The sequence below is a fragment of the Oncorhynchus kisutch genome, linkage group LG14, assembly GCF_002021735.2.
Source record: "Oncorhynchus kisutch isolate 150728-3 linkage group LG14, Okis_V2, whole genome shotgun sequence".
NCBI lineage: Eukaryota > Metazoa > Chordata > Actinopteri > Salmoniformes > Salmonidae > Oncorhynchus > Oncorhynchus kisutch.
In genome coordinates, this window is record NC_034187.2 from 7,499,677 (window position 1) to 7,512,599 (window position 12,923).

The window sequence follows — 12,923 nt, forward strand, 5'->3', positions numbered from 1 at the left end:
GTCTCACATCTATCCATCTTCTTCCTCTTACATTAGTCTCACAGCTATCCATCTTCTTCCTCTTGCATTAGTCTCACAGCTATCCATCTTCTTCCTCTTGCATTAGTCTCACAGCTATCCATCTTCTTCCTCTTGCATTAGTCTCACAGCTATCCATATTCTTCCTCTTGCATTCGTCTCACAGCTATCCATCTTCTTCCTCTTGGATCAGTATCACAGCTATCCATCTTCTTCCTCTTGGATTTGACAGTATTTTCCTGGCTACTGTTATCTTGGATTTCACAGTATACTCCTGGCTGATGTTATCTTGGATGTCTTCTAGGTTTTCTGTTTCTATTCATCTCAACATACTCTCTATGACTAGTCAGCAGAAAAGCCATATGTATTCCACTTCAGGACATGTGGCTATCACTAATCCTACCCCCTCGTCCGCCTAGCTTTTCCTCAATGTACTAATGGCATTTCTATTGTCCTCTGTCACTGACACAGACAGTCTGGGTTTTAGAAGACCATGACAGAGACAGTCTGGGTTTCTGGGGACCATGACAGAGACAGTCTGGGTTTTAGAAGACCAAGACAGAGACAGTCTGGGTTTCTGAGGGCCAAGACAGAGACAGTCTGGGTTTTAGAGGACCAAGACAGAGACAGTCTGGGTTTCTGAGGACCATGACAGAGACAGTCTGGGTTTTAGAAGACCAAGACAGAGACAGTCTGGGTTTCTGAGGGCCAAGACAGAGACAGTCTGGGTTTCTGAGGACTGTGACAGAGACAGTCTGGGTTTCTGAGGACTGTGACAGAGACATCTGAGTTTTAGAGGACCAAGACAGAGACAGTCTGGGTTTTAGAGGACCAAGACAGAGACAGTCTGGGTTTTAGAGGACCAAGTCCGAAACCATCAGGGTTTTAGAGGACCATGACAGAGACAGTCTGGGTTTTAGAAGACCAAGACCGAAACCATCTGGGTTTCTGAGGGCCAAGACAGAGACAGTCTGGGTTTTAGAGGACCATGACAGAAACAGTCTGGGTTTTAGAGGACCATGACCAGAGACAGTCTGGGTTTTAGAGGACCATGACAGAGACAGTCTGGGTTTTAGAGGACCAAGACAGAGACAGTCTGCGTTTTAGAGGACCAAGACAAAGACAGTCTGGGTTTTAGAGGACCATGACAGAGACAGTCTGGGTTTTAGAGGACCATGACAGAGACAGTCTGGGTTTTAGAGGACCAAGACAGAGACAGTCTGGGTTTTAGAGGACCACGCTGCAGTGTGCTGATAGTTGAAGCAGAACATTCCACTATCCAGGCAATCTCCGAAACAAGTCAAGCAGACAGAGTAAAGCTGTATCTATCACTGTGGCTTGCATTCATTCAGATAATGTTATCTCCAAACGGTTGTTTTATATGTTTTGATCTCTCTCTTCATATATATTCTCACTGCATTTTATATAGGGCAATTTACATGTGCACCCTACCCTACACATCAAGAGGATTTGTACTTAACTTTACAATTGAGCATCCCTCAGAGTCTGCGCTCAGTGGAACAAAGATTTATAACAAGCCAATTGTACACATGCATTGCATATTATTAAGGGCGTTTTCAACAGAAGAACCAAGGTTCCCTAAAGGATCTTTGTAACATTGTAACACGACGTCTGAGTTTCAGGGAGAGTGTGTGCAAGCTCTGGTTATTTTAAACATTGATTGCAGTGCTTTCATAATTCTCTACGTTGTCCTCATGTTTCTCAACATCCCTCTATAGAAAATTCTCCTCAAATCAAAATCAAATCAAATGTATTTATATAGCCCTTCTTACATCAGCTGATGTCTCAAAGTGCTGTACAGAAATCCAGCCTAAAACCCCAACCAGCAAGAAATGCAGGTGTAGAAGCACGGTATATCCTCAGATTTCTCTTCTCAACATCCCCTACAGAACATTCTCCTCATGTTTCTCAACATCCCCTACAGAACATTCTCCTCATGTTTCTCAACATCCCCGTACAGAACATTCTCCTCATGTTTCTCAACATCCCCGTACAGAACATTCTCCTCATGTTTCTCAACATCCCCGTACAGAACATTCTCCTCATGTTTCTCAACATCCCGTACAGAACATTCTCCTCATGTTTCTCAACATCCCCTACAGAACATTCTCCTCATGTTTCTCAACATCCCCTACAGAACATTCTCCTCATGTTTCTCAACATCCCCTACAGAACATTCTCCTCATGTTTCTCAACATCCCCTACAGAACATTCTCCTCATGTTTCTCAACATCCCCTACAGAACATTCTCCTCATGTTTCTCAACATCCCCTACAGAACATTCTCCTCATGTTTCTCAACATCCCCTACAGAACATTCTCCTCATGTTTCTCAACATCCCCTACAGAACATTCTCCTCATGTTTCTCAACATCCCCTACAGAACATTCTCCTCATGTTTCTCAACATCCCCTTCAGAACATTCTCCTCATGTTTCTCAACATCCCCTACAGAACATTCTCCTCATGTTTCTCAACATCCCGTACAGAACATATGCACTGCTGGACATTATCGGTGACATGCAACAAATGATGATGTACTTTGAAAACGAGCTGCAATTTGCAACCGTCTGATATTCTGTTTTTACGCTTGTTCCTGAAGTCATTTGGGTGTGCTTGTGGCCATTACATATGCAATCAAATATCTCAGAATTAAGTCCTTTTTTTTTTCCTTTTTTTTTTCTCTATACTTTTCTTTCTCTAGAAAAGTGTGGAGTGCATTATAAATACCAGTCCAAATAAAGGCTATAACGCTACAGAATGTGGAATCTGTTTAAGAGTGTATATATATACTTGTTCAGGGCACTGTATTTCCTTAATTCTCTATATTAGTTGCTATGGTTATCGAATGCAGGTGAACTGTAATGTTAATTTGCATCGTAACACTGCCTGTCCTCACATCAGTGAAAGAAACAGCTTGGTTTAAAGGTTTTCCACTCTGACCATTCTAGTTTTAAAAAAGGTGCATTTAACTGTACAGTACTGTACATCTCTAACCTGAACGTTCATACCCCCTCCAGGTCAAACAGCTTTGAAGTCTGCGCCTTAGATGGAACGAGCATCAATATTCTACAATTTTGCACTGCAGCAGAAAGCACTGACTGGCTTCAAGCAATATCAACCAATATCAGTGATTTGACACTGGAGAATGTAAGTCTACAGTATGACCAGGTAAAAATGGATTATTCTTTTTTTTTTAATCCAGATACAGATTGAATGGAAAGGATCCAGATTGTGATTTGCCAAGGGCCAAAGCACAAGTAACTCAACAGAAGATGTGTGCTAAAATCCCAGGGGTATTCGAATTTTGAAATTCTATTCTCATTAGAATGTGATACCTATTATTAATGTCCTCTCCTTCTCTTCTAGAAAATAGATATTCATGGGTATAATGAATTACTGCCTTGTGGTAATCCATCATTAATACTCTCATGTGATCGCTAGTGTTTAGCTATCTCATTTCCATTATTCCCTGTTGATTAGTACACTGATGATCTATCACTATGTGTCGCTAAGGATCCAGAAAGGCTGCTCTGAGCTACACAACTACACAGCTGCTCTTTTTTTTAAAGTAGGACTCATTCAGTTGTGCGTCACCTGATTATGGATGAGTAGTCGGATAGCAAAATGTTCATTCAGCATGTAATTGTGAGAGGAGCTGGTGAAGCAGAACTCTTGACTTTTATTGTGGTGACCAACAACCTAGAAATAGACTGTGACATCCTAATGGGTCCTGGCATGTTCATCAACAGAGAATGACTTGATATGATACTGCAGCTGACTTGCAGCTTGCTTATTAGAACGTTAGTTGTTGTTGATTTGACCACGCCACAGTAGCAGTAAAGTATAAGAGCTGGTCTGACCACGCCACAGTAGCAGTAAAGTATAAGAGCTGGTCTGACCATGCCACAGTAGCAGTAAAGTATAAGAGCTGGTCTGACCACGCCACAGTATCAGTAAAGTATAAGAGCTGGTCTGACCATGCCACAGTAGCAGTAAAGTATAAGAGCTGGTCTGACCATGCCACAGTATCAGTAAAGTATAAGAGCTGGTCGGACCATGCCACAGTAGCAGTAAAGTATAAGAGCTGGTCTGACCATGCCACAGTAGCAGTAAAGTATAAGAGCTGGTCTGACCATGCCACAGTAGCAGTAAAGTATAAGAGCTAGTCTGACCATGCCACAGTAGCAGTAAAGTATAAGAGCTGGTCTGACCATGCCACGGTATCAGTAAAGTATAAGAGCTGGTCTGACCATGCCACAGTAGCAGTAAAGTATAAGAGCTGGTCTGACCATGCCACAGTAGCAGTAAAGTATAAGAGCTGGTCTGACCATGCCACAGTAGCAGTAAAGTATAAGAGCTGGTCTGACCATGCCACAGTATCAGTAAAGTATAAGAGCTGGTCTGACCATGCCACAGTAGCAGTAAAGTATAAGAGCTGGTCTGACCATGCCACGGTAGCAGTAAAGTATAAGAGCTGGTCTGACCACGCCACAGTATCAGTAAAGTATAAGAGCTGGTCTGACCATGCCACAGTAGCAGTAAAGTATAAGAGCTGGTCTGACCATGCCACGGTAGCAGTAAAGTATAAGAGCTGGTCTGACCACGCCACAGTATCAGTAAAGTATAAGAGCTGGTCTGACCACGCCACAGTAGCAGTAAAGTATAAGAGCTGGTCTGACCATGCCACGGTAGCAGTAAAGTATAAGAGCTGGTCTGACCATGCCACAGTAGCAGTAAAGTATAAGAGCTGGTCTGACCATGCCACGGTATCAGTAAAGTATAAGAGCTAGTCTGACCATGCCACAGTAGCAGTAAAGTATAAGAGCTGGTCTGACCATGCCACAGTATCAGTAAAGTATAAGAGCTGGTCTGACCATGCCACAGTAGCAGTAAAGTATAAGAGCTGGTCTGACCATGCCACGGTATCAGTAAAGTATAAGAGCTGGTCTGACCATGCCACAGTAGCAGTAAAGTATAAGAGCTGGTCTGACCATGCCACGGTAGCAGTAAAGTATAAGAGCTGGTCTGACCACGCCACAGTATCAGTAAAGTATAAGAGCTGGTCTGACCATGCCACAGTAGCAGTAAAGTATAAGAGCTGGTCTGACCATGCCACGGTAGCAGTAAAGTATAAGAGCTGGTCTGACCACGCCACAGTATCAGTAAAGTATAAGAGCTGGTCTGACCATGCCACGGTATCAGTAAAGTATAAGAGCTAGTCTGACCATGCCACAGTAGCAGTAAAGTATAAGAGCTGGTCTGACCATGCCACAGTATCAGTAAAGTATAAGAGCTGGTCTGACCATGCCACAGTAGCAGTAAAGTATAAGAGCTGGTCTGACCATGCCACGGTATCAGTAAAGTATAAGAGCTGGTCTGACCATGCCACAGTAGCAGTAAAGTATAAGAGCTGGTCTGACCATGCCACGGTAGCAGTAAAGTATAAGAGCTGGTCTGACCACGCCACAGTATCAGTAAAGTATAAGAGCTGGTCTGACCATGCCACAGTAGCAGTAAAGTATAAGAGCTGGTCTGACCATGCCACGGTATCAGTAAAGTATAAGAGCTGGTCTGACCATGCCACAGTAGCAGTAAAGTATAAGAGCTGGTCTGACCATGCCACGGTAGCAGTAAAGTATAAGAGCTGGTCTGACCACGCCACAGTATCAGTAAAGTATAAGAGCTGGTCTGACCACGCCACAGTAGCAGTAAAGTATAAGAGCTGGTCTGACCATGCCACGGTAGCAGTAAAGTATAAGAGCTGGTCTGACCATGCCACAGTAGCAGTAAAGTATAAGAGCTGGTCTGACCATGCCACGGTATCAGTAAAGTATAAGAGCTGGTCTGACCATGCCACAGTAGCAGTAAAGTATAAGAGCTGGTCTGACCATGCCACAGTAGCAGTAAAGTATAAGAGCTGGTCTGACCATGCCACGGTATCAGTAAAGTATAAGAGCTGGTCTGACCACGCCACAGTATCAGTAAAGTATAAGAGCTGGTCTGACCATGCCACGGTATCAGTAAAGTATAAGAGCTGGTCTGACCATGCCACGGTAGCAGTAAAGTATAAGAGCTGGTCTGACCATGCCACAGTATCAGTAAAGTATAAGAGCTGGTCTGACCATGCCACAGTAGCAGTAAAGTATAAGAGCTGGTCTGACCAGGCCACGGTATCAGTAAAGTATAAGAGCTGGTCTGACCATGCCACAGTAGCAGTAAAGTATAAGAGCTGGTCTGACCATGCCACAGTATCAGTAAAGTATAAGAGCTGGTCTGACCATGCCACAGTATCAGTAAAGTATAAGAGCTGGTCTGACCATGCCACGGTAGCAGTAAAGTATAAGAGCTGGTCTGACCATGCCACGGTATCAGTAAAGTATAAGAGCTAGTCTGACCATGCCACGGTAGCAGTAAAGTATAAGAGCTAGTCTGACCATGCCACGGTATCAGTAAAATATAAGAGCTGGTCTGACCATGCCACGGTATCAGTAAAGTATAAGAGCTAGTCTGACCACGGTATCAGTAAAGTATAAGAGCTGGTCTGACTATGCCACGGTATCAGTAAAGTATAAGAGCTGGTCTGACCACGCCACCGTAGCAGCATGGGATTTGTTATAAAGTTATAAAGTTCTGTGTGGTTACTGAGTGTCCACAGTAAGGTAACACAAGGAGTGCGCCTGTGGATTTGCCAGCTCTAACGCAGTTCCACTTAAAATTGCAATCCCTTGTTTTCTCCTCTAACAGATGAAAATGATTAACAGATATTGCTCTCCGGATGATCAGGTATGTCCTCACCCCATGAGCTATAAGTATCTTTGTCTATAGCTATCTTCATCTATAGCTATCTATAGCTGTATACCTCTATAGCTATCTTCATTTATAGCTATCTTCATTTATAGCTATCTTTAACTATAACTATCTTTAACTATAACTATTGTCATCTGTAACTATGTTCATCAAACTCAGCAAAAAAGAAAAGTCCTCTCACTGTCAATTGCGTTTATTTTCATAACGTGTAAATATTTGAATGAACAAAACAAGATTCAACAACTGGGACATAAACTGAACAAGTTACACAGACATGTGACTAACAGAAATTGAATAACGTGTCCCTGAACAAAGGGGGGGTCAAAATCAAAAGTAACAGTCAGTTTCTGGTGTGGCCACCAGCTGAATTAAATACTGCAGTGCATCTCCTCCTCATGGACTGCACCAGCTTTGACAGTTCTTACGGTGAGATGTTACCCCACTCTTCCACCAAGGCACCTGCATGTTCCCTGACATTTTTGGGGGGGAATGGCCCTCGCCGTCACCCTCCGATCCAACAGGTCCCAGAAGTGCTCAATCAAATCAAATGTATTTATATAGCCCTTCTTACATCATCTGATATCTTAAAGTGCTGTACAGAAACCCAGCCTAAAACCCCAAACAGCAAGCAATGCAGGTGTAGAAGCATGGTGGCAAGGAAAAACTCCCTAGAAAGGCCAAAACCTAGGAAGAAACCTAGAGAGGAACCAGGCTATAAGGGGTGGCCAGTCCTCTTCTGGCTGTGCCAGGTGGAGATTATAACAGAACATGGCCAAGATGTCTAAATGTTCATAAATGACCAGCATGGTTGTCGAGGGTGCAGCAAGTCAGCACCTCAGGAGTAAATGTTGGCTTTTCATAGCCGATCATTAAGAGTATCTCTACCACTCCTGCTGTCTCTAGAGAGTTGAAAACAGCAGGTCTGGGTCTGTGAACAGGTCAGGGTTCCATAGCCGCAGGCAGAACAGTTGAAACTGGAGCAACAACACGGCCAGGTGGACTGGGGACAGCAAGGAGTCATCATGCCAGGTAGTCCTGAGGCATGGTCCTAGAGCACAGGTCCTCAGAGAGAGAGAGAGAGAGAGCGCGAGAGCGTGCGCGCGCGCGCGAGAGAGAGAGAGAGAGAGAGAGAGAGAGAGAATTAGAGAGAGCATACTTAAATTCCCACAGGACACCGGATAAGACAGGAGAAGTACTCCAGATATAAAAGACTGACCCTAGCCCCCGACACATAAACTACTGCAGCATAAATTCTGGAGGCTGAGACAGGAGGGGATTGAGATCCGGGCTCTTCGCTGGCCAAGGCAGAACACTGACATTCCTGTCTTGCAGGAAATCACACACAGAACGAGCAGTATGGCTGGTGGCATTGTCATGCTGGAGGGTCATGTCAGGATGAGCCTGCAGGAAGGAAAACACATGAGGCAGGAGGATGTCTTCCCTGTAATGCACAGTGTTGAGATTGCCTGCAATGACAACAAGCTCAGTCCAATGATGCTGTGACACACCGCCCCAGACCATGACTGACCCTCCACCTCCAAATCGATCCCGCTCCAGAGTACAGGCCTCGGTGTAACGCTCATTCCTTCAATGATAAATGCGAATCCGACCATCACCCCTGGTGAGACAAAACCGCGACTCATCAGTGAAGAGCACTTTTTGCCAGTCCTGTCTGGTCCAGCGATGGTGGGTTTGTGCCATAGTCGACGTTGTTGCCGGTGATGTCTGGTGAGGACCTGCCTTAGAACAGGCCTACAAGCCCTCAATCCAGCCTCTCTCAGCCTATTGCGGACAGTCTGAGCACTGATGGAGGGATTGTGCGTTCCTGTTGTAACTCGGGAAGATGTTGTTGCCATCCTGTACCTGTCCCGCGGTGTTATTTTGGGATGTACCGATCCTGTGCAGGTGTTGTTACAAGTGGTCTGCCACTGCAAGGATGATCAGCTGTCCGTCATGTCTCCCTGTACCTCTGTCTTAGCCGTCTCACAGTACAGACATTGCAATTTATTGCCCTGGCCACGTCTGCAGTCCTCATGCCTCCTTGCAGCATGCCTGAGGCACGTTCACGCAGATGAGCAGGGAACCTGGGCATTTTTTTTTTTTTTCAGAGTCAGTAGAAAGGCCTCTTTAGTGTCCTAAGTTTTCATAACTGTGACCTTAATTGCCTACCATCTGTAAGCTGTTAGTGTCTTAACGACAGTTCCACAGGTCCATGTTCATTAATTGCTTATGGGTCTTTGAACAAGCATGGGAAACAATGTTTATTAAACCCTTTACAATGAAGATCTGTGAAGTTATTTGGATTTTAACAAATTATCTTTGAAATACAGGGAAAAGGGATGTTTCTTTTTTTTGCTGAGTTTCTAACTCTCTTTAACTATAGCTACAGTTGAAGTTGGAAGTTTACAGACATCTTAGCCAAATACATTTAAACTCAGTTTTTCACAATTCCTGACATGATCACCACTTTATTTTAAGAATGTGAAATGTCAGAATAATAGTATAGAGAATGATTTATTTCAGCTTTTATTTCTTTCATCACATTCCCAGTGGGTCAGAGGTTTACATACACTCACTTAGTATTTGGTAGCAATTGCCTTTAAATTGTTTAACTTGGGTCAAATGTTACGGGTAGCCTTCCACAAGCTTGCCACAAGAAGCTGGGTGAATTTTGGCCCATTCCTCCTGACAGAGCTGGTGTAACTGAGTCAGGTTTGTAGGCCTCCTTGCTCGCACACGTTTTTCAGTTCTGCCCACAAATGTTCTATAAGATTGAAGTCAGGGCTTTGTGATGGCCACTCCAATACCTTTACTTTGTTGTCCTTAAGCTATTTTGCCACAACTTTGGAAGTGTGCTTGGGGTCATTGTCCATTTGGAAGACCAAAGCAGCAAAGCACCCTCACAACATGATACTGCCACCCCCGTGCTTCACAGTTGGGATGGTGTTCTTTGGCTTGCAAGCCTCCCCCTTTTTCCTCCAAACAGTTCTATTTTTGTCTCATCAGACCAGAGGACATTTCTCCAAAAAGTTTCATCTTTGTCCCCATGTACAGTTGCAAACCGTAGTCTGGCTTTTATATGGCGGTTTTGGAGCAGTGGCTTCTTCCTTGCTGAGCGGCCTTTCAGGTTATGTCGATGTAACACTCGTTTTACTGTGGATATAGATACTTTTGTACCAGTTTCCTCCAGCATCTTCACAAGGTGCCAAAGTACGTTCATCTCTAGGAGACAGAACGCGTCTCTTTCCTGAGCAGTATGATGGCTATGTGGTCCCATGGTGTTTATACTTGGGTACTATTATTTTTAATGATGTCAATTAGCCTATCAGAAGCTTCTAAAGCCATGACATCACTTTCTGGAATTTTCCAAGCTGTTTAAAGGCACACTCAACTTAGTGAATGTAAACTTCTGACCCACTGGAATTGTGATACAGTGAATTATAAGTGAAATAATCTTTCTGTAAACAATTGTTGGGAAAATGACTTGTGTCATGCACAAAGTAGATGTCCTAACCGACTTGCCAAAAACTATAGTTTGTTAACAAGACATTTGTGGAGTGGTTGAAAAAACGTGTTTTAATGTCTCCAACCTGGGTGTATGTAAACTCCCGACTTCAACTGTATCTTTAATAAAGACAGATCCACTCATAGCATATTGGTTCATTAAAAATGACAACAAAAAAATGCAACCGAATGGATTTTCATCCCTTGATCCTTGCCTCTGCAGATTGTCCACATGGGTTGGGTGTGTGGAAACCCACATCCTGATGATGCTGCTCCATCCAGTACCTTCAAGTTCCTGGCATTGAGAGGCCCTTGGCTCTACATCTTCAGGAGTCCTCCTGTATGAACCTCTCATTGATTTCCTCTTCATCCATTAACTGTTCAGGAGTCCAAGGATTTACACGTTCAGATTTTATTCCACCATGATAGTCCATTAAATGTTCCTTTAGCCGGGAGCATGTTGGTGGGCTACGCTCAGTGTGTAGCTACAGTTCAGGTTATTCTGGATCTTTTCATTCCTGCTTTTACAATTGCATCGTCTATTTCTGAAATGAGTTTTGACCCCGAACCAACCGACAAAACAAATCATGGGTATTGAAACCATGTAATTGTCTTCCCAAGGTTAGGTTATAGGTTATTTGATTGGGTAAGATGGGTTAATAATGTAGAGCTTCCAAATGATGTTTGTCAAGCACACTATGTGTTGGTTCATTTACTGTGGTTCAAAGTTCCTTCAAACCTGTCTGTAAGACATTACATTGATGAGAAGATAAAGGCTTGTAATATACACTCACTTTTGTCCCCCCCCCCCCCCTCAGGTTAGTGCAACTGACTGGGGACAAGCTGACACCCTGTATATCCTTTATGAGGTTCTGTTCAAGGTTCACAAGGTACTTTCAAAATTCACATGCAGAATAAGATACTAGGATCGACTGTCACCGTAATTTGAATTATGTGCCTGTTACTCTAAATTTTGCGTGGATCATGTATTGATGTAGATCTGCACCAACATGACAGTTATTCATATAGAAGCCTGTTCATATCAAGTTGAAATATGGTTCCCAGTGAATAGAACTGATGATTATGATTATGTTGGATGTGGTGTTGTAGCTGTGGATGGCAGAGGACTGTTGGATCCAGGCCAAGTTCTACCTTGGCCTCCAGCAGGATGAGGAGCTGCAGGACGGAGAGCCTTTCTGTTTCAGTATCCTGGTCGGCCACGGCCAGAGTCACACCTTCAGTGTGGAGATGACCTCTGACCTCGCCGTGTGGGAGAAGTCCTTCCAAAGAGCTGTCTTCATGGAGGTGCAGAGAGTCGGGGTAAGTGGAGAACAGCAAAGTGGTTTATTTGGAAATGATGTGATGCTTGGGGGTTCTTAGAAGTAGTGCTGAGATATGACTGACATTTTGCTAATTTTGAACTGGGCCACATTCCCCAGAGAGCCTTCAAAGTGTTATCACACATTGAAAAATGTTAACTGAAGCCGAAATACAGTGCCAACCCAGTGGGAACACCACATCATTCCAGAGTGGATTACTGGGTAATAATAGGTTGAGTCGTTGATCAATGAGAAATAATTCAAGTTAAAGAAAAGGACTAAATCAACTCAAACTTTAAATGAACTTTCACCGGGAAGTTTGAGTTGATTTGGTCCTGTTCTTTATCTTCAATTGTTGGTTGAGGTGGAGATGTGAATCCAGCATATCAATTATTAATTTAAATGATATGTGAGTGATATGGTATGTGAGTGATATGGTATGTGAGTGATATGGTGTTGTGAGTGATATGGTATGTAAGTGATATGGTATGTGAGTGATATGGTATGTGAGTGATATGGTATGTGAGTGATATGGTATGTGAGTGATATGGTGTTGTGAGTGATATGGTATGTGAGTGATATGGTATGTGAGTGATATGGTGTTGTGAGTGATATGGTATGTGAGTGATAGGGTATGTGAGTGATATGGTGTTGTGAGTGATATGGTATGTGAGTGATATGTTATGTGAGGGATATGTTATGTGAGTGATATGGTATGTGAGTGATATGGTATGTGAGTGATATGGTATGTGAGGGATATGGTATGTGAGGGATATGGTATGTGAGGGATATGGTATGTGAGGGATATGGTGTTGTGAGTGATATGGTGTTGTGAGTGATATGGTATGTGAGTGATATGGTATGTGAGTGATATGGTGTTGTGAGTGATATGGTGTTGTGAGTGATATGGTGTTGTGAGTGATATGGTATGTGAGTGATATGATACGTGAGTGATATGGTGATATGTTATGTGAGTGATATGTTATGTGAGGGATATGTTATGTGAGTGATATGGTATGGTATTGGTATGTGGTATGGTCACATTTATTTTGCTCTCTGTTAAACCTACCTTGTGGAATGACTTTGACAGGAAGAGTAAATCTATTTTGTTTTTTTTCCGGTGTAGATTATTGCTCAACAATCATTCTCACGATAGCACATTGGTAAGAGCCAGGGACAAGTATCATAGCTGAGCAGGGCTTGATTAAAATCCTGAATGGAAGACCAAAGGGCATCTGTAGAAACATAAATTG

At 43.3% G+C, this 12,923-nt stretch overlaps 1 protein-coding gene across 2 annotated transcripts in view; it reads left to right on the forward strand.

The window, feature by feature from the left end:
* Positions 1-12,923, forward strand: part of sntg2 (syntrophin, gamma 2) — an 83,207-nt gene that overhangs the window by 48,999 nt on the left and 21,285 nt on the right. For both annotated transcript variants that reach the window (XM_031787751.1, XM_031787750.1), the window contains 5 exons: positions 3,058-3,187; positions 6,785-6,823; positions 10,575-10,691; positions 11,170-11,241; positions 11,462-11,671. In XM_031787751.1, coding sequence (XP_031643611.1) covers positions 3,058-3,187; positions 6,785-6,823; positions 10,575-10,691; positions 11,170-11,241; positions 11,462-11,671 — 568 coding nt within the window. The remainder of the gene's footprint in view (positions 1-3,057; positions 3,188-6,784; positions 6,824-10,574; positions 10,692-11,169; positions 11,242-11,461; positions 11,672-12,923) is intronic.